This window comes from Petromyzon marinus, chromosome 69, assembly GCF_048934315.1.
Source record: "Petromyzon marinus isolate PM22_M1 ecotype Great Lakes invasive population chromosome 69, UKy_Petmar_22M1.pri1.0, whole genome shotgun sequence".
Lineage (NCBI taxonomy): Eukaryota > Metazoa > Chordata > Hyperoartia > Petromyzontiformes > Petromyzontidae > Petromyzon > Petromyzon marinus.
In genome coordinates this window covers 2,947,057-2,970,016 of record NC_133735.1, presented here as the reverse complement: position 1 = coordinate 2,970,016, position 22,960 = coordinate 2,947,057, and the positions used below count along the sequence as shown (strand labels likewise).

General features: G+C 49.5%; 1 protein-coding gene across 1 annotated transcript; it reads left to right on the top strand.

Annotated features, from left to right (window-relative positions):
• Positions 1 to 476: 476 nt before the first annotated feature.
• Positions 477 to 22,365, top strand: LOC116957091 (cytochrome b5). Its single transcript, XM_076054983.1, has 5 exons — positions 477 to 727; positions 11,943 to 12,071; positions 14,449 to 14,472; positions 17,120 to 17,163; positions 17,452 to 22,365. Exons 1-5 carry the CDS (start codon positions 584 to 586, stop codon positions 17,564 to 17,566), a joined length of 456 nt encoding a protein of 151 aa, XP_075911098.1. The 5' UTR covers positions 477 to 583; the 3' UTR covers positions 17,567 to 22,365.
• Positions 22,366 to 22,960: the final 595 nt, after the last annotated feature.

Here is a 22,960-nt window from a genome sequence, read left to right as displayed (position 1 = left end):
GTCTCCCTCCTTCTCCCCCGTCGCGTGCAAAGTCCGATCCGAGAGGGAGGGAGGGAGGGGAGACGGCGTGGTGACGTCACCACGCAAATCTCTCGCGTGGTGACATCACCACGCAAGAGCTTTTGCGTGGTGACGTCACCACGCCGTCCCCCCCCTGCCTCCCTCTCCCCCGTCGCGTGCAAAGTTCGATCCGGGAGGCAGAGAGAGAGAGAGAGGCGATGGCGTCCTTGGGAGAAGTGGACACCTCGTCGGGTGTGGTGAAGTACTTCTCGCTGGACGAAGTGAGGAAGAGAGGGAGGACGGCGTGGTGATGTCACCACGCAAAAATCTAGCGTGGTGACATCACCACGCAAAGCCCTTGCGTGGTGACGTCACCACGCCGTCCCCCCTGCCTCCCTCTCCCCCGTCGCGTGCAAAGTCCGATCCGAGGGGGAACGGCGTCGTGACGTCACCATGCAAAACCCTAGCGTGGTGACATCACCACGCAAAGCCCTTGCGTGGTGACGTCACCACGCCGTCCCCCCTGCCTCCCTCTCCCCCGTCGCGTGCAAAGTTCGATCCGAGAGGCAGAGAGAGAGAGGCGATGGCGTCCTTGGGAGAAGCGGACACCTCGTCGGGTGTGGTGAAGTACTTCTCGCTGGACGAAGTGAAGAAGCACAACTCGTGCAGGACCACCTGGGTCGTCATCCACCACAAAGTCTACGACCTCACCAAGTTCCTCGAGGAGGTGAGCGGCTTGTGCAGTGGTTAGTGGTGGTTTGTGGTAGTGGTGGTGGTGGTAGTGGTGGTGGTTAGTGGTGGTGGTTGTTAGTTGTGGTGGTGGTTAGTGGTGGTGGTTAGTGGTGGTTAGTTGTGGTGGTTAGTTGTGGTGGTGGTAGTGGTTAGTTGTGGTGGTTAGTTGTGGTGGTGGTTAGTTGTGGTGGTTAGTGGTGGTGGTGGTGGTTAGTTGTGGTGGTTAGTTGTGGTGGTGGTAGTGGTTAGTTGTGGTGGTTAGTTGTGGTGGTGGTTAGTTGTGGTGGTTAGTGGTGGTTAGTGGTGGTGGTTAGTTGTGGTGGTTAGTTGTGGTGGTTAGTGGTGGTGGTGGTGGTTAGTGGTGGTGGTTAGTGGTGATGGTTAGTTGTGGTGGTTAGTTGTGGTGGTGGTTAGTGGTGGTAGTGGTTAGTTGTGGTGGTTAGTTGTGGTGGTGGTTAGTGGTGGTGGTTAGTGGTGGTGGTTTGTGGTAGTGGTTGGTGGTGGTGGTTAGTGGTGGTGGTGGTTAATGGTGGTGGTTAGTGGTGGTGGTAGTAGTGGTGGTAGTGGTTGGTAGTTGTTGTGGTGATAGTGGTGGTTAGTGGTGGTGGTTAGTGGTGGTGGTAGTAGTGGTGGTAGTGGTTGGTAGTTGTTGTGGTGATAGTGGTGGTGGTAGTGGTAGTGGTGGTAGTGGTTGGTAGGTGTTGTGGTGATAGTGGTGGTTAGTGGTGGTGGTGGTGGTAGTTGTGGTGGTAGTGGTTGGTAGGTGTTGTGGTGATAATGGTGGTTAGTGGTGGTGGTTAGTGGTGGTGGTAGTAGTGGTGGTAGTGGTAGTTGTTGTGGTGATAGTGGTGGTTAGTGGTGGTGGTTAGTGGTATAGTGGTGGTGGTAGTGGTATAGTGGCCTCAAACGTAAACTCAAGACGTACTCATGGAGGAGTGAACACGTTTAGTACCATTATATTCTTGGTTCTTTTGGTAAAGTCACCACGTAGAAGGGAAACAATAAAATAATAAAAATATAAAACAATATTTTTATTATATTCTTGGTTCTTTCGGTAAAGTCACCACCACGTAGAAGGGAAACAATAAAATAATAAAAATATAAAACAATACTTTTTATTATATTCTTGGTTCTTTCGGTAAAGTCACCACCACGTAGAAGGGAAACAATAAAATAATAAAAATATAAAACAATATTTTATTATATTCTTGGTTCTTTCGGTAAAGTCACCACGTAGAAGGGAAACAATAAAATAATAAAAATATAAAACAATATTTTTTATTATATTCTTGGTTCTTTCGGTAAAGTCACCACCACGTAGAAGGGAAACAATAAAATAATAAAAATATAAAACAATATTTTTATTATATTCATGGTTCTTTCGGTAAAGTCACCACCACGTAGAAGGGAAACAATAAAATAATAAAAATATAAAACAATATTTTTATTATATTCTTGGTTCTTTCGGTAAAGTCACCACGTAGAAGGGAAACAATAAAATAATAATAAAACAATATTTTTATTATATTCTTGGTTCTTTCAGTAAAGTCACCACGTAGAAGGGAAACAGTAAAATAATAAAAATATAAAACAATATTTTTATTATATTCTTGGTTCTTTCGGTAAAGTCACCACGTAGAAGGGAAACAATAAAATAATAAAAATATAAAACAATATTTTTTATTATATTCTTGGTTCTTTCGGTAAAGTCACCACGTAGAAGGGAAACAATAAAATAATAATAAAACAATATTTTTATTATATTCTTGGTTCTTTCAGTAAAGTCACCACGTAGAAGGGAAACAGTAAAATAATAAAAATATAAAACAATATTTTTATTATATTCTTGGTTCTTTCGGTAAAGTCACCACGTAGAAGGGAAACAATAAAATAATAAAAATATAAAACAATATTTTTTATTATATTCTTGGTTCTTTCGGTAAAGTCACCACCACGTAGAAGGGAAACAATAAAATAATAAAAATATAAAACAATATTTTTATTATATTCTTGGTTCTTTCGGTAAAGTCACCACCACGTAGAAGGGAAACAATAAAATAATACAAATATAAAACAATATTTTTTATTATATTCTTGGTTCTTTCGGTAAAGTCACCACCACGTAGAAGGGAAACAATAAAATAATACAAATATAAAACAATATTTTTTATTATATTCTTGGTTCTTTCGGTAAAGTCACCACCACGTAGAAGGGAAACAATAAAATAATACAAATATAAAACAATATTTTTTATTATATTCTTGGTTCTTTCGGTAAAGTCACCACGTAGAAGGGAAACAATAAAATAATAATAAAACAATATTTTTATTATATTCTTGGTTCTTTCAGTAAAGTCACCACGTAGAAGGGAAACAGTAAAATAATAAAAATATAAAACAATATTTTTATTATATTCTTGGTTCTTTCGGTAAAGTCACCACGTAGAAGGGAAACAATAAAATAATACAAATATAAAACAATATTTTTTATTATATTCTTGGTTCTTTCGGTAAAGTCACCACGTAGAAGGGAAACAATAAAATAATAATAAAACAATATTTTTATTATATTCTTGGTTCTTTCAGTAAAGTCACCACGTAGAAGGGAAACAGTAAAATAATAAAAATATAAAACAATATTTTTATTATATTCTTGGTTCTTTCGGTAAAGTCACCACGTAGAAGGGAAACAATAAAATAATAAAAATATAAAACAATATTTTTATTATAATCTTGGTTCTTTCGTTAATGTCACCACGTAGAAGGGAAACAATAAAATAATAAAAATATAAAACCATATTTTTTATTATATTCTTGGTTCTTTCGGTAAAGTCAGCACGTAGAAGGGAAACAATAAAATAATAAAAATATTTTTTTTATTATATTCTTGGTTCTTTCGGTAAAGTCACCACCACGTAGAAGGGAAACAATAAAATAATAAAAACATAAAACAATATTTTTTTTATATTCTTGGTTCTTTCGGTAAAGTCACCACCACGTAGAAGGGAAACAATAAAATAATAAAAATATAAAACAATATTTTTTATTATATTCTTGGTTCTTTCGGTAAAGTCACCACGTAGAAGGGAAACAATAAAATAATAAAAATATAAAACAATATTTTTATTATAATCTTGGTTCTTTCGGTAATGTCACCACGTAGAAGGGAAACAATAAAATAATAAAAATATAAAACCATATTTTTTATTATATTCTTGGTTCTTTCGGTAGTCACCACGTAGAAGGGAAACAATAAAATAATAAAAATATATTTTTTATTATATTCTTGGTTCTTTCGGTAAAGTCACCACCACGTAGAAGGGAAACAAAATAATAAAAACATAAAACAATATTTTTTTTATATTCTTGGTTCTTTCGGTAAAGTCACCACGTAGAAGGGAAACAATAAAAGAATAAAAATATAAAACAATATTTTTATTATAATCTTGGTTCTTTCGGTAATGTCACCACGTAGAAGGGAAACAATAAAATAATAAAAATATAAAACCATATTTTTTATTATATTCTTGGTTCTTTCGGTAAAGTCACCACGTAGAAGGGAAACAATAAAATAATAAAAATATTTTTTTATTATATTCTTGGTTCTTTCGGTAAAGTCACCACCACGTAGAAGGGAAACAAAATAATAAAAACATAAAACAATATATTTTTTATATTCTTGGTTCTTTCGGTAAAGTCACCACCACGTAGAAGGGAAACAATAAAATAATAAAAACATAAAACAATATATTTTTTATTATATTCTTGGTTCTTTCGGTAAAGTCACCACGTAGAAGGGAAACAATAAAATAATAAAAATATAAAACAATATTTTTTATTATATTCTTGGTTCTTTCGGTAGTCACCACGTAGAAGGGAAACAATAAAATAATAAAAATATTTTTTTATTATATTCTTGGTTCTTTCGGTAAAGTGACCACCACGTAGAAGGGAAACAATAAAATAATAAAAATATAAAACAATATTTTTTATTATATTCTTGGTTCTTTCGGTAAAGTCACCACGTAGAAGGGAAACAATAAAATAATAAAAATATTTTTTTTATATTCTTGGTTCTTTCGGTAAAGTCACCACCACGTAGAAGGGAAACAATAAAATAATAAAAATATAAAACAATATTTTTTATTATATTCTTGGTTCTTTCGGTAAAGTCACCACGTAGAAGGGAAACAATAAAATAATAAAAATATTTTTTATTATATCTTGGTTCTTTCGGTAAAGTCCCCACCACATAGAAGGGAAACAATAAAATAATAAAAATATAAAACAATATTTTTTATTATAATCTTGGTTCTTTCGGTAAAGTCACCACGTAGAAGGGAAACAATAAAATAATAAAAATATTTTTTATTATATCTTGGTTCTTTCGGTAAAGTCACCACCACGTAGAAGGGAAACAATAAAATAATAAAAATATAAAACAATATTTTTTATTATATTCTTGGTTCTTTCGGTAAAGTCACCACGTAGAAGGGAAACAATAAAATAATAAAAATATAAAAAAAAAATTTTTATTTCTTCTTGGTTCTTTCAGTAAAGTCACCACCACGTAGAAGGGAAACAATGAAATAATAAAAATATAAAACAATATTTTTTATTATATTCTTGGTTCTTTCGGTAGTCACCACGTAGAAGGGAAACAATAAAATAATAAAAATATTTTTTTATTATATTCTTGGTTCTTTCGGTAAAGTCACCACCACGTAGAAGGGAAACAATAAAATAATAAAAATATAAAACAATATTTTTATTATATTCTTGGTTCTTTCGGTAAAGTCACCACGTAGAAGGGAAACAATAAAATAATAAAAATATTTTTTATTATATCTTGGTTCTTTCGGTAAAGTCCCCACCACATAGAAGGGAAACAATAAAATAATAAAAATATAAAACAATATTTTTTATTATAATCTTGGTTCTTTCGGTAAAGTCACCACGTAGAAGGGAAACAATAAAATAATAAAAATATAAAAAAATTTTTTTTATTATATTCTTGGTTCTTTCAGTAAAGTCACCACCACGTAGAAGGGAAACAATAAAATAATAAAAATATAAAACAATATTTTTTATTATATTCTTGGTTCTTTCGGTAAAGTCACCATGTAGAAGGGAAACAATAAAATAATAAAAATATTTTTTTATTATATTCTTGGTTCTTTCGGTAAAGTCACCACGTAGAAGGGAACCAATAACATAATAAAAATATTAAACAATATTTTTATTATATTCTTGGTTCTTTCGGCAAAGTCACCACGTAGAAGGGAAACAATAAAATAATAAAAATATAAAACAATATTTTCATGATATTCTTGGTTCTTTCGGTAAAGTCACCACGTAGAATGGAAACAATAAAATAATAAAAAATATAAAACAATATTTTTATTATATTCTTGGTTCTTTTGGTAAAGTCACCACGTAGATAGGGAAACAATAAAATAATAAAAATATAAAACAATATTTTTATTATATTCTTGGTTCTTTCGGTAAAGTCACCACGTAGAAGGGAAACAATAAAATAATAAAAAAACATAAAACAATACTCCCAATATATTCTTGGTTCTTTCGGTAAAGTCACCACGTAGAAGGGAAACAATAAAATAATAAAAATATAAAACAATATTTTTTTATTATATTCTTGGTTCTTTGGGTAAAGTCACCACCACGTAGAAGGGAAGCAATAAAATAATTAAAACATAAAACAATAAAATTCTCGCGACGTTTCGACTGCAACACAAGCAGCAATCATCATCAGGCGTGAAAACCACAGCAAGAACAATTTCAAATTTTCTTGCTTTACCGAAAGAACCAAGAATTTGAATCCCTGCAGTCACGAACGCTTTAAATCAAAACGTTTGTTCCCATTAACACACAACACAAAAGTTGCCAATTGCCCCTTCACCAGCTAATAGCTTGGTGGTGGGTGACCCCCGGCTATCTATTCTATACCATTATGATACCTCCTTTCTCTGGTGTGGACCAATGAGTTTCCAAGACAATGCAAATATTCATATTCTTGGTTCTTTCGGTAAAGTCACCACCACGTAGATAGGGAAACAATAAAATAATAAAAATATTAAACAGTAAAAATTCTCACGACGTTTCGACTGCAACACAAGAAGCAATCATCATCAGGTGTGTAAAGTCACCACGTAGAAGGGAAACAATAAAATAATAAAAATATAAAACAATAAAATTCTCGCGACGTTTCGATTGCAACACAAGCAATCATCAGGTGTGTAAAGTCACCACGTAGAAGGGAAACAATAAAATAATAAAAATTTTAAACAATAAAATTCTGGCGACGTTTCGACTGCAACACAAGCAATCATCATCAGGTGTGACAACCACAGTGAGAAAATTTGAAAAAAAAATGTCTTGCTGTTGTTTCCCTTCTACGTGGTGGTGGTGGTGACTTTACCGAAAGAACCAAGAATATGAATCCCTGCAGTCACGAAAGCTTTAAATCAAAATGCAAATATTCTTTGGTTATTTCGGTAAAGCCATCACGTAGTGGGTAGAAATATGAAATAATATATTACATTGTTTCTATCGCAACAACACAAGCAATCGTCATCAGGTGTGAAAAAGATATAATAGTTGCGGTGGAAACCCTCCCCCGTAGAGGCGCTTCATTCTTGATTCGAGGCTTCCGTTGCTGCAGGAATCCATCGCAATCTTTGGTTATTTCGGTGAAGCCATCGCGTGGTGGGTAGAATTATGAAATAATATACCACGACGTTTCTATCGCAACAACACAAGCAATCGTCATCAGGTGGGGGACAACCACAGCAAGAAAAAAACCTTTGAATTCCCGCAGTCACGAGTGCAGTTTTTTCCTTGCTGTGGTTGTCCCCCCCCCACCTGATGACGAGTGCCCTGTCGTTGCGATCGAAACGTCCTGATACACAGCCAGTTATGACCTAAACTGGTTAATAACGTCCTTCCAATGATTGCTCGGTTTGTACCCGTCTTCTCGGATGAAAAATTGTGTCTTGTGTTTATATATCTGGGTGGCTTCATGAGCGAATCTTTGCTGATAGCCGGTTGGCTTGCAGAGTACCTCCGCCTTGGTCAAAAATCTATTTCGCGTTTTGCCCACAGCGTTAAAACAATGATCAGCCACGGCTGAGGTATCGGTCCCACCGTGTTTCAGATCTGCCTTGCGTTCACGAACACGGTCCGAGACATCTACGTGACTTTGCCGAAAGACCCAAAGAATAAGGATCTCTACCTTACCCCCAGCCCCCCCTTTTGGGGGTCCCCCCCCCCCCTCCCCCCGGTGGATACCTCCGGTCACGTGACCTACGGGGTCAACCGGAGTGCCACGGCCCCCTTGAACCCCCGCACCCTCCTCCTCCAGGTGGCTGCCACTACGCGCAGCGTGTGCAGTGCCAGCCGTCGCTGTCGATCAGCGCTTGGCGAGCCTCCGCTAGGGGGCCCGTACCACATCCACGTTACAGCGGCGTTGGCGATGTCGTTACGTCGCGCGCCGTGCCTCTCACGACCCGGCTTCACACAGTGACACCTCGTGGTGTCCCTGCATCGGTAGCGGTGGCGGTCGTGGTGGTGGTCGTGGCGGTGGTGATGGTTGGTAGTTGTTGTGGTCGTGGCGGTGGTGATGGTTGGTAGTTGTTGTGCTGGTGGTCGCGGTGGAGGTAGTGGTTGGTGGTGGTCGTGGTGGTGGTCGTGGTGGTGGTCGTGGTGGTGGTCGTGGTGGTGGTGATGGTTAGTAGTTGTTGTGCTGGTGGTTGCGGTGGTGGTGGTAGTGGTGGTGGTCGCGGTGGAGGTAGTGGTTGGTAGTGGTGGTGGTGGTGGTGGTTGCGGTGGTGGTAGTGGTTGGTAGTGGTGGTGGTTGCGGTGGTGGTGGTTGTGGTGGTGGTCGTGGTGGTGATAGTGGTAGTGGGGAGCGATAGTGTAGCGGTTAGCGCGCTGCGCTATGAACTTGGCGACCCGGGTTCGATTCCCGCTCACGGCCAACACCAGTGACGATTATCTGAACCGGTCCCGGGCCTCCCCTAGGTCGACTCAGCCTCAAATGAGTTCCTGGTGCGGTGTGTAAACATCGCCACTAGGGAGACAAAGGCGGTCGGGCGTGGTGCTGGCCACCCACCCCCTCGTGTACCGTTCCGGCCTTCATAGGTGCTCGCTAACAGCACTTGCCCCTACAGTCTGTTAAGGCTATATGGGGGATCTTTGATAGTGGTAGTGGTTGGTAGTGGTGGTTGTGGTGGTAGTGGTGGTGGTTGCGGTGGTGGCCGCGGTGGTGGTAGTGGTTGGTAGTGGTGGTGGTCGTGGTGGTTGTGGTGGTGGTCGTGGTCGTGGTAGTGGTAGTGGTTGGTCATGGTGGCGGTTGTGGTGGTGGTGGTAGTGATAGTGGTTGGTAGTGGTGGTTGTGGTGGTAGTGGTCTCCTCGTTGGTGCCGATAGCTAACGCTGTGGTGAGCAGTGCCATGGTGGGAGAGCAAATTTCGATTGGCCATTCCTCTCATGGCGTTAGTAACCTCCACAGTGGCCAAATGGGGGGCTCTGGACGGGTGCGAGGTGTTGGTAACCCCTCCACCTTCAATTTAATTACCACAAAACCAGGAAAACATAATCCAACTAAGCTTGTGCCGGAGGCCCCGGGGAGAACAGGCGTCGATGACGTCTCCTGGCCAAACCCCATTTGGCAGAGCCAGGAAACTCCGTACCCGCGGGGCTCCTCCAGAAACAGCAAAAAGCCACTGTGGGTGGCCACGTGGAATGTTCGAACGCTCACTGCGGAGGAGAGGCTGCCACTCCTCTGTCGGGAGCTGGACCGGTACCGCCTGGATCCCTGTGCTATTCAGGAGGTCCGGTGGACCGGTTCTGGCTCCTGCCAAACAACAGGGTGTGGCTCTTCTTTTGAACAAAAGAATGAAGGGGGCGTGGGAGCGTGGCGGTGAGGTGTGGGAAGCTGTAAGCCCCTTGCTACTTTTGGCTCGCCTTCCTATCAACCAGAGGCGAGGAGTGGTGGTCGTGGTTACTTATACCCCCTCCAAATATGAACATCAGTTGAGGGATGCATGCAAGGCCGTTGAATCAGATGCTTTCTGTGACCTCCTGTGAAAGGTGCTAGCTAAAGTGGCCCCTCGGGATAGAGTCATCTTGTTGGTTGATTTTAATGCCCGAATTGCTCTTGATGCTGGTTCCTGGTCTGGAGTGATTGGAAGGCATTGGCCAGATCAGCTCAATAACATCGGTAGGAGGCTGCTAGACTTTTGTGCAGCCCCATGGGCTTGTAATTACCAACACGCTGTTCTGGCATCGGCACATCCACACAACAACATGGATGCACGCCTGGTCCAAGCAAGAACATCTGCTGGACTGTATTATTACTGACCGGCAGATGCGGGTCGATGTCCTTGACACCAGGACCTACCGTGGAGCTGATCTGCCCACTGACCATCGACTTGTCATCTGTAAGATGCGCCTGCCATTCTTCCACTCCGGTGGTGGGTGTACACCCAGGATCCCATTCAAACCCACAAGTGGCCTGGTCTCAGCTAGCTGAGGGTAGTTGCGAGCAGGAATTTCAACATCGCTTGCAGCTGGGGTTAGCATCGTCCCCCACTCCTCCTGATGCTGAGGGTAAATGGGCGAGGTTCAGGACTGTGGCTCATGCAGCCGCAACGGCTGCATTGGGCACGCGGTCCAGACCTCCCCAGAGACCCTGGCTGAAGGAGGAGGTGTTCCCGTTGGTTGGGAAAAAACGACAGGCCCACTCCCATCGTCTGCAACATCCAATATCGGAGAATGAGGAGGCCTACCGCAGCCTTCGCTCGGCGATTCGGAGAGCCGTGAGGCGCTGCAAGGCATGGGTGGTGGGCGCGGGTTGCTGAGGAGATGGAATCTGCCTCGGTAGCCCACAATCACAAATCACGTTTTAATTCTATAAAAAAAAGTAACTTGCGGCGCCTTCACCTATCACCATCCTTTAGGGAAAGAACGGCGATCCGATATCCGACCCCCAGGGGGGAGGGGAATTCCCCTCAGCGCAGACAACCTTCACGGGGCAAGGTGAGGATGACCCTGCTAGGGCTGCGGTGCCTCAAATATATTTTACAGAAGTGGCCACCCCCTCTGAGTGGCTGGCTGAGGTCGCCATCTGTTGTGGAAGTACTGAAGGCGATCTGGAGTCTGAGACCAGGAAAAGCGCCGGGCAGAGATGATCTCCCAAGCGAATTGCTGAGGGAGGGTGGCGTTTGTGCACAGACTGCCCTATATGACAGCATCACAACGGTCTGGACCACTGGACGGGTTCCGCAGGATTGGAAGGATGCCCTTGTGGTCCCCCTTTTTAAGAAGGGGGACCGCACAGACTGTAACAACTACAGGGGCATCTCACTCCTCAGTGTGCCGGGAAAGGTGCTGGCAAGGATTATTCAACATCGCCTTGCCAGGCACGCTGAGGAGAGGCTTGCGGAGCCCCAATGCGGTTTCAGGAAAGGGCGATCCTGCACGGATGCCATATTCTCTGTCCGTCTGCTACAACAGAGGTGTAGGGAATTCCAACAAGACCTACATCTCTGCTTCATTGACCTGGTCAAGGCCTATGATACCATCAGTGGACCTGGGCTCTGGGTTGTTCTTCGTGCTTTTGGAGTCCCCTGACTCTCCGCTCACGATCATTAAGGACCTTCATGATGGTGAGCGGGCCCGGGTAAAGCTACGTGATGCTGAGGATGTTGCTGTTGGTGATGTTGATGATGATGATGCTGGTGATGATGATGACGCTGTTGATGATGATGGTGCTGGTGATGATGATGATGCTGGTGATGATGATGATGCTGGTGATGTTGATGATGATGCTGGTGATGATGATAATGCTGGTGATGATGATGCGGGTGATGATGATGATGCTGGTGATGATGATGATGCTGGAAATGATGATGATGCTGGAAATGATGATGATGCTGGTGATGATGATGATGCTGCTGGTGATGATGATGATGCTGGTGATGATGATGATGCTGGTGATGATGATGCTGGTGGTGATGATGATGATGCTGGTGATGATGATGATGATGCATGTGATGATGCTGGTGATGATGATGCTGATGCTGGTGATGATGATGATGCTGGTGATGATGATGATGCTGGTGATGATGATGATGATATAGATGATGATGATGATGCTGGTGATGATGATGATGTCTGCGTCTTCCCCAGCACCCCGGTGGTGAGGAGGTGCTGCTAGAGCAGGCCGGCTCGGACGCTACGGAGAGCTTTGAGGACGTTGGTCACTCAAGCGACGCTCGCGAGCTCTCTGCACGCTACCTCATCGGGGAGGTCCACCCGGTACCACCAACACCACCACCATCACCACCATCAACACCACCAACACCATCAACACCACCAACACCACCAACACCACCACCACCACTAATACCACTAACACCACACCATCACCACCAACACCATCAACACCACTAACATCATCAACACCACCATCAACACCACCATCAACACCACCAACACCACCACCAACACCACCACCAACACCACCATCAACACCAACACCACCAACACCACCACCAACACCACCACACCATCACCACCACCATCAACACCAACACCATCAACACCACCACCAACACCACCACCAACAACATCAACAACACCACCAACACCACCATCAACATCACCAACACTAACACCACCATCAACACCACCATCAACACCACCACACCATCACCACCACCATCAACACCAACACCATCAACACCACCACCAACACCACCACCAACAACATCAACAACACCACCAACACCACCATCAACATTTCCAACACTAACACCACCATCAACACCACCATCAACACCACCAACAACATCAACAACACCACCAACAACATCAACATCACCAACACTAACACCACCACCACCAACACCACCATCAACACCATCAACACCACTAACACCACCACCATCACCACCATCAACACCACCAACACCATCAACACCACCAACACCACCAACACCACCAACACCACCACCACCACCACTAATACCACTAACACCACACCATCACCACCAACACCATCAACACCACTAACATCATCAACACCACCATCAACACCACCATCAACACCACCATCAACACCACCAACACCACCAACACCACCACACCATCACCACCACCATCAACACCATCAACACCACTAACACCACCATCAACACCATCAACACCACTAACACCACCACTAACACCATCAACACCACTAACACCACCACACCATCACCACCACCATCAACACCATCAACACCACACCACCACTAACACCACTAACACCACCAACAACATCAACACCACTAACACCACCATCAACACCACCAACACCACCACCAACATCACCACCAACACCAGCATCACCAGCATCACCATCACCACCATCAACACCACTAACACCACCACTAGCACCATCACCACCAACACCACCAACACCACCACCATCAACACCACCAACACTAACACCATCAACACCACACCACCACCATCAACACCATCAACACCACTAACACCACCATCAACACCACTAACACCACACCACCACCAACATCACCACCAACACCAGCATCACCATCACCAACATCACCACCATCAATACCACCATCAACACCACTAACACCACCATCAACACCACCACCACTAACACCATCACCACCACTAACACCACTGACACCACCATCAACACCACCATCAAAACCACCATCAACACCACCACCAACACCACCACTAACACCACCACCATCATCACCATCAACACCATCAACACCACCAACACCACCAACACCACCATCAACACCACTAACACCACACCACCACCATCAACACCACTAACACCACTAACACCACCATCAACACCACTAACACCACCATCAACACCACCACTAACACCACCATCAACACCACTAACACTGCCACCAATACCACCACTAACACCACCACCAACATCACCATCAACACCACTAACACCACTAACACCACCATCAATACCACTAACACCACCAACACCACTATAAACACCACCAACACCACCATCAACACCACCAACACCACACCACCACCATCAACACCACCAGCACCACCACCATCACCACCACTAACACCACCACACCACCACCATCAACACCACCACCACCAAACACCACCACCAACATCACCACCAACATCACAACCACAAACTTGGGTTCAAGCCCTGGGTCTGGGTGTCTCTCTCTCTATCAGGGGGTTCATAGTGGCCGTGTCGGAGACACTGAGAGCCTGGGTTCAAGCCCTGGGTCTGGGTGTCTCTCTCTCTATCAGGGGGTTCACGATGGCCGTGTCGGAGACACTGAGAGTCTGGGTTCAAGCCCTGGGTCTGGGTGTCTCTCTCTCTGTCAGGGGGTTTTTAGTGGCCGTGTCGGAGACACTGAGAGCCTGGGTTCAAGCCCTGGGTCTGGGTGTCTCTCTATCAGGGGGTTCATAGTGGCCGTGTCAGGGACACTGAGAGCCTGGGTTCAAGCCCTGGGTCTGGGTGTCTCTCTCTCTATCAGGGGGTTCATAGTGGCCGTGTCAGGGACACTGAGAGCCTGGGTTCGAGCCCTGGGTCTGGGTCTCTCTCTCTCTCTATCAGGGGGTTCACGATGGCTGTGTAAAATACCCGTAGTGATGTCGACCCATTGTCTTGTTGCAGGACGACAGGAAAATTAAAGATGAGGTAAGAAAAGGTGGCAGCTGCCCACATTTTACCCCACGAACACACACGACCTGCCCATTGTAGACTGATGAAGGAGGTGGGGGAGGTGGTGTTGAAGGTGCTGGTGGTGGAGGTGGTGGTAACAGTGGTGGTGATAACAGTGGTGGTGATAACAGTGGTGGTGAAGGTAGTGGTGAAGGTGGTGGAGGGTGGTGGTAACAGTGGTGGTGGATGAGGTGGTGGTGGAGGAGGAGGTGGTGGTGGAGGAGGTGGTGGTGGTGGTGGTGGTGGAGGAGGTGGTGGTAGAGGTGGTGACGGTGGTGGATGAGGTGGTGACGGTGGTGGTGACGGTGGTGGTAACAGTGGTGGTGGATGAGGTGGTGGAGGAGGAGGTGGTGGTGGATGAGGTGGTGGTGGTGGAGGAGGAGGTGGTGGAGGTGGTGGAGGTGGTGACGGTGGTGGAGGTGGTGACGGTGGAGGAGGAGGTGGTAGTGGTGGTGGTGGTTATGGTGGAGGTGGTAGTGGAGTTGGTGATGGTAGTTGGAGGTGATGGTGGAAACAGTTATGGTGGTGGTGGAGGTGATGGTGGACTTGGTGGTGGAGGTGGTGGATGATAGAAACCTTCCCCCACTCCCCCCCGCACCACCCCCACTCCACCCCCCACTCCACCCCCCACTCAACCCCCCACTCAACCCCCACTCTACCCCCACTCCACCCCCACTCCTCCCCCCACTCCACCCCCCACTCCACCCCCCACTCCACCCCCACTCCACCCCCCGCTCCACCCCCACTCCACCCCCCACTCAACCCCCACTCAACCCCCACTCCACCCCCGGTCCACCCCCACTCCTCCCCCCACTCCACCCCCCACTCCACCCCCCACTCCACCCCCCGCTCCACCCCCACTCTACCCCCCGCTCCACCCCCACTCAACCCCCACTCCACCCCCCACTCCACCCCCCACTCCACCCCCCACTCCACCCCCCGCTCCACCCCCCGCTCCACCCCCACTCTACCCCCCGCTCCACCCCCACTCAACCCCCACTCCACCCCCCACTCCACCCCCCACTCCACCCCCCACTCAACCCCCACTCCACCCCACTCCACCCCCGCTCCACCCACGCTCCACCCCCCGCTCCACCCCCCACTCCACCCCCCACTCCACCCCCGCTCCACCCCCACTCCACCCCCCACTCCACCCCACTTCACCCCCACTCCAACCACGCTCCACCCCCCACTCCACCCCACTCCACCCCACTCCACCCCGGCTCCACCCCCGCTCCACCCCCTACTCCACCCCCACTCCAACCACGCTCCACCCCTGCTCCACCCCCCACTCCACCCCCCCTCCACCCACGCTCCACCCCCCACTCCACCCCCACTCACCCCCGCTCCACCCCCACTCCACCCCACTCCACCCCACTTCACCCACGCTCCACCCCCCGCTCCACTCCCACTCCACCCCCACTCCACCCCCACTCCACCCCTCGCTCCACCCCCCTCCACCCCCCACTCCACCCACGCTCCACCCCCCTCCACCCCCCACTCCACCCACGCTCCACCTCACACTCCACCCCACACTCCACCCCCACTCACCCCCGCTCCACCCCCACTCCACCCCACTCCACCCCACTCCACCCACGCTCCACCCCCCGCTCCACCCCCACTCCACCCCCACTCCACCCCCACTCCACCCCTCGCTCCACCCCCCTCCACCCCCCACTCCACCCACGCTCCACCCCCCACTCCACCCCAATCCACCCCGGCTCCACCCCCGCTCCACCCCCCACTCCACCCCCCACTCCACCCCCACTCCACTCCCACTCCAACCATGCGCCACCCCCGCTCCACCCCCCACTCCACCCACGCTCCACCCCCCACTTCACCCCCACTCCACCCCCCCCTCCACCCACACTCCACCCCCACTTCACCCCCCACTCCACCCACGCTCCACCCACACTCCACCCCACACTCCACCCCCCACTCCACCCCCACTCCACCCCCACTCCACCCCACTCCACTCCACCCCCACTCCACCCCACTCCACCCCCACTCCACCCCCCACTCCACCCCCCACTCCACCCTCACTCCACCCCACTCCACCCCCGTTCCACCCCCCACTCCACCCCCCACTCCACCCCCCACTCTACCCCCCACTCCACCCCCGCTCCACCCCCACTCCACCCCCCACTCTACCCCCCACTCCACCCCCGCTCCACCCACGCTCCACCCCCGCTCCACCCCCCGCTCCACCCCCCGCTCCACCCCCGCTCCACCCCCGCTCCACCCCCACTCCACCCCCCACTTCACCCCCACTCCACCCCCCGCTCCACCCTCACTCCACCCCCTGCTCCACCCCTCGCTCCACCCCCACTCCACCCCACTCCACCCCCGCTCCACCCCCACTCCACCCCACTCCACCCCCGCTCCACCCCCCCTCCACCCACGCTCCACCCCCACTCTACCCCCCACTCCACCCCCACTCCACCCCCCTACTCCACCCCCCACTCCACCCCCCACTCCACCCCCGCTCCACTCCCGCTCCACCCCCCGCTCCACCCCCACTCCACCCCCCGCTCCACCCCCGCTCCACCCCCCTACTCCACCCCCCACTCCACCCCCCACTCCACCCCCACGGCTCACTCTGCGTGGTTGTTCTGCTTTGCAGGACGTTCTGATCACCACCACCACCACCTCGGACTCCAACCAGAGGTAACCAATCCCGCTCACCGCGCCCGTCACGTGACCATTTGACCCCTTGCCCACGGTGACCCCTTGATCGTGTGACCCTGGGTCCTGGTGGCCATGTGACCCTATGAACCGGTAACACATTTACCCTGTGACCACACGACCCCGGCGACCCTTTGACCCGGTGACCCCCCTTGATCACGCGACCATGTGACCCCTTGCCCACGGTGACCCCATGATCACGTGACCCGGTGACCTGGTGACCACGTTACCCCTGTGACCCCGTGTCCTCCCCCCTCGGCGTCCCCGCAGCTCATGGACGTCCTTGCTGGTGCCGGCTGCCGTAGCCCTGCTGGTGGCTCTCGCCTACAACGTCTACTCGTCTAGTACCACCGCCGACCCACTAGGCCCACCGCCTACCCACTAGGCCCACCGCCTACCCACAAGGACCACCGCCTACCCACTAGGCCCACCGCCTACCCACAAGGACCACCGCCGACCCACTAGGCCCACCGCCTACCCACTAGGCCCACCGCCTACCCACAAGGACCACCGCCTACCCACTAGGACCACCGCGTACCCACTAGGACCACCGCCTACCCGCTAGGCCCACCGCCGACCCACTAGGCCCACCGCCGACCCACTAGGACCACCGCCTACCCACTAGGCCCACCGCCGACCAACTAGGCCCACCGCCGACCCACTAGGCCCACCGCCTACCCACTAGGACCACCGCCTACCCACTAGGACCACCACCTACCCACTAGGCCCACCGCCTACCCATTAGGCCCACCGCCTACCCACTAGGCCCACCGCCTACCCACTAGGCCCACCGCCTACCCACTAGGCCCACCGCCTACCCACAAGAACCACCGCCTACCCACTAGGACCACCGCCTACCCACTAGGCCCACCGCCTACCCACTAGGCCCACCGCCTACCCACTAGGCCCACCGCCTACCCACTAGGCCCACCGCCTACCCACTAGGCCCACCGCCTACCCACTAGGCCCACCGCCTACCCACTAGGCCCACCGCCTAGCCACAAGGACCACCGCCTACCCACTAGGCCCACCGCCTATCCACAAGGACCACCGCCTACCCACTCGGCCCACCGCCTACCCACTAGGCCCACCGCCTACCCACTAGGACCACCGCCTATCCACAAGGACCACCGCCTACCCACAATCCCCTCTGCCTACCCACAAGCCCAGCATCCTCCACGTCTAACCAGGCTCTCGACTACCCAGAATCCTCTGTTTTACCCAGGAGGCTTTGCTGCTAATCGCCCGGGGAGGTTTGTCCGCCCAGTTAGCCTCTGCCGCCGACCCACGATCCCCTCCGTCCGTCGTCCACACGAGCCTCCGTTTACACCCCGGAGTACTTTGCCTCTGCCTCGACGGATAATCGGGGAATTATCTGCCGAACCCAGAGGCCTTTGCAATTTTCCCAGGAGCCTTTGCGTCTTCCTATAACCCTCTCTCGCCTACCTAACAATCCCCCGGTTTTTTTTTATCGTCCAGATTTTTGTATCTGCCTACCCCAGAAGAGTTGACTCTTACCCAGAACCCCTTGCAACTTTCCCAGAATCTTCTCTGCCCTCCCACGAGCTCCTCTGTGCACCCAGGATGGGCCTCCCTTGCGCTTTTTATTCCGTGTGTGACCGGCAATGGAACTCGGGACGCCGGGGATCGTAGCGCAGCGCGCTAACCACTGCACCACCGCTCCCCATCGCCATCGCCACCTCCATGATCACCACCATCGCTACCCACCATCGCTATCGCCGTTATTGCGGTGCTGGACACCCACTGCGAGCGGGTAGGTGAATTGGTGGGTGGGTGGGTGGGTGAATGAATGGGTGAGTGAATGAACGAGTGGGCGAGTGAAGGAGTAGGCGAGTGGACGGGTGGGCGAGTGGGTGAGTGAACGAGTGGGCAAGTGGGCGAGTGGACGAGCGAGTGGACGAGCGAGTGAAGGAGTGGGCGAGTGGACGGGTGGGCGAATGGGTGAGTGAAGGAGTGGGCGAGTGAACGGGTGGGCAAGTGGGTGAGTGAACGAGTGAGTGGGTGAGGAAGTAAGTTGGTGAGTGGGTGAGTGAAGAGTGGTGAGTGGGTTGGTGAGTGGGTGAGTGGGTTGGTGAGTGGGTTGGTGAGTGGGTGAGTGAGGGAGTGAGCGAGAGGGTGAGTTTGTGGGTGAGTGGAATGGTGGGTGGGTGAGTGGGTGAGTGAGTGAGTGAGGGAGTGAAGAGTGGGTGAGTTAGTGGGTGAGTGGGTTGGTGAGTGGGTGAGTGGGTTGGTGAGTGGGTTGGTGAGTGGGTTGGTGAGTGGGTGAGTGGGTTGGTGAGTGGGTTGGTGAGTGGGTGAGTAAGGGGCTGGGTGAGTGGGTTGGTGGGTGGGTGAGTGAGTGGGTGAGTAGGTGAGTGAGGGAATGAGTGAGTGGGCGAGTGAACGAGTGGACGAGTGAGTGGGCGAGTGGGCAGGTGGGCGAGTGGGTGAGTGAAGGAGTGGGCGAGTGGACGGGTGGGCAAGTGGGCGAGTGAACGAGTGGGCGAGTGAACGAGTGAGCAAGTGAGTGGGCGAGTGAGTGGATGAGTGAGCGAGTGGACGAGTGGGCCAGTGAGCAAGTGAGTGGGCGAGTGAGTGGACGAGTGAGCAAGTGGGCGAGTGAACGGGCGAGTGGACGAGTGAACGGGCGAGCGAACGGGCGAACGGGCGGCGTGTTTGGCCGAGCGAACGCATCCACGGCAAACCGCTGCCGCGCGACCAACCGCGGTCATTTTCCCGTCGGGCGGGCGGTTGGGGAGGAGTGGGCGTGTCCCTGACGACACAGGGTCGCGGGCCACGTCGTACGAACCTCTACGGCGGTGTGCCCCCGGGGTCCAGAGCGAACGGAAGTCGAAATCGTCATTTTGTTTAATGTTTGGCGAACCAGTCCCAGGTGGCGGGGCGGGGCGATCAGACATTGGTGACGAGTGGAGGAGGGGGAGTGGTTTGAGAAACGTGACGTCACATCAAAACGCTGCAACTTTATAAATAAGTACAGGCGCAACGCGTTCTGCTGCTTGATTAAAGAGACTTCGTTGATAATTGTTTTACCCTACAACATCGCAGTGTGCAGCGCCACGTTAAATAACGCGCTGCGACGACAACAATGGTTTAAAGCGATTTGAAGCGTCAATTTTGATTTAAAGCTTTCGCGACCGCAGGGATTCATATTGTTGGCTCTTTCGGTAAAGTCACCGCCGCGTAGAATGGGGAAACAATAAAATAATAAAAAAATATAAAACAGTAAAAATTATCGCGACGTTTCGACTGCAGCAGCACAAAGCAATCATCGCCATCGTCGGGTGTGAAAACCACAGCAAAGAAAAAAATGTATCGTCTTATATTTTTATTATTTTATTGTTTCCCTTCTACGTGGTGACTTTACCACACCTGATGATGATTGCTGCTTTGTGTTGCAGTCGAAACGTCGCGAGAATGTTATCGTTTTATATTTTTAGCATTTTATTGTTTCCCTATCTGCGCGGCGGTGACTTTCACCGAAAGAACCGAGAATATAAATACGACTTGAATCACGTTTTATTTTTAAAATGGAAATATGGCTTTGTGACGTCATTTGAGAGGGGGTCTGACTTTTTGTGACGGTGGTGGGGGGGGTAGGGAGAGGCGGTCAAAAATCGTTCAAAATCGCGTGAAGTCATTTATGGGCGACCCCAAAATTGCTGCAGGTCGCGGACGAGACTTTGAGATCACGTGACCTGCTTTGCCGGCTCCGAAATGTGACGACGGGTTTTTTTTTTCCCCATTTTTTTTTTTTTGGGCAGTCCTCTGGCCCCCCCTGACACCGTTTTGGCACGAGGCACAAAAGAAAGCCGTCTCTGGTGGGGACCAATCGGTTTGCAAGGACAACGCGTCATCACATTACGAGCGAGCGTGGTTTTTGTTTTTCGTATTCTGACCAGTGCAGGCCGGCCGAAGCCGGAAGTTACAAATTTTTTAACTTTCGGGCCGAAACCGGAAGTTGAAAAAATAACTTTCGGCCGAAACCGGAAGTTAAAAGTGAAGTTTCGGCCCAAACCGGAAGTTAAAAATTTACTTTGGGACGAAACCGGAAGTTAAAAATGTACTTTCGGCGAAACCGGAAGTTTAAAATTTACTTTCGGCGAAACCGGAAGTTAAACATTTACTTTCGGCCGAAACCGGAAGTTAAAAATTTACTTTCAGCGAAACCGGAAGTTGAACATTTACTTTCGGCCGAAACCGGAAGTTGAACATTTACTTTCGGCCGAAACCGGAAGTTGAACATTTACTTTCAGCGAAACCGGAAGTTGAACATTTACTTTCGGCCGAAACCGGAAGTTGAACATTTACTTTCGGCGAAACCGGAAGTAAAAAGTTTACTTTCGGTCGAAACCGGAAGTTAAAAATTAACTTTCGCCCGAAACCGAAAGTTACAAATTTTAACTTTCTGCCCAAACCGGAACGACGCCGAAAGAGGCCGTTCGCCAACTTCCGGCGCCGAGAACCGAAACCGAATGTCGGCCGGCCTCTGCCCACCACGAACATCGTGGTCGGCGCAGTGGCGCGATTCCTCGTCGGAAGGTTCCGGTTTTGGTGTTTTGACTCGTCTTAACACGCAGGCTGTTTTTGGCAGCCGGCACCCTATCATCGAAACTTCGAAGCTTTCGGTTAGCGCATCGTGTGGAGCTCGTCGAGATGAGGAGGGCTGCCGCGTCGTCCGCCTTCGACGGACGACCCAAATGACGTCGCAACGGGAGGGATCCCGCGCCGTGACGTTCATATCGACGGAAGGTTGACGCGGGAAAACGGGAACTCGTCTCAATCTTTCGTTTGGAGTCGCCCGCGTGGGGTTCGGAGTTAACGGAAACTGCGTCGAGCCGACCGCGGTAGTCGTCGGTTTTTCTCTGAAACCCTCGCCCAGGTGACTTGGCCCGAGAGACCCGAAGGATATGACGCGGCGCGAGGGAACCGATCTGTTTTGGGGGGCGGCGGCGGGGGGGGAGAGGTGTTCAGTTTTTATCCGATTTTTGGCAACGAAATTCACGCGAAGAAGCAACGATTCTGCGGTCGCCGGACTGATTCCGTAGTTGCAGAATAGCCGTGGGGTTGTGATCTCCGTGCGCGCGCGTGTAATCTTGCATCGACGTTCTACACTTGATAACACACACACACGTATATAATATATATGTGCGTGTTGAATGATCACACCGTCTTGTCGAGTTTTAATGAGGCGTGAGAGCGGTGTGCCCGTTTACGTGGCCGTCAACCTGAACACTCGGTGTCCATCGACAAGAATGCGGGGTAAACCGTGTGGGTTGACAGGTCTGCTACTATACTACACTATACACTACACTATACGCTACTGCACACCCCGCTACTAAATACTACACTGCTATACACTACACTATACACTACTACACTCCACACTATACACTACACTACTACACATCACACTACTAAACACTACACTACTACACACTACACTACTATACACTACACTACTACACACAACACTACAATACACACTACACTATACACTACTATACACTATACACTGCTACACACAACACTATACACTACACTATACACTACTATACACTACACTATATACTACATTATACACTACTACACACTACACTACACTACTACACACGTCACTATACACTACTATACACTACACTATATACTACATTATACACTACTACACACTACACTATACACTACTATACACTACTGCACTATACACTTCTATACACTACATTATACACTACTACACACTACACTATACACTACATTATAC

Coding starts and splice junctions, on each gene's coding strand:
- LOC116957091 (XM_076054983.1), top strand. CDS start 584: ATGGCGTCCTTGGGAGAAGCGGACACCTCGTCGGGTGTGGTGAAGTAC. Junction 728..11,942: donor TCACCAAGTTCCTCGAGGAG/GTGAGCGGCTTG, acceptor CGTCTTCCCCAG/CACCCCGGTGGTGAGGAGGT. Junction 17,164..17,451: donor ACCTCGGACTCCAACCAGAG/GTAACCAATCCC, acceptor GCGTCCCCGCAG/CTCATGGACGTCCTTGCTGG.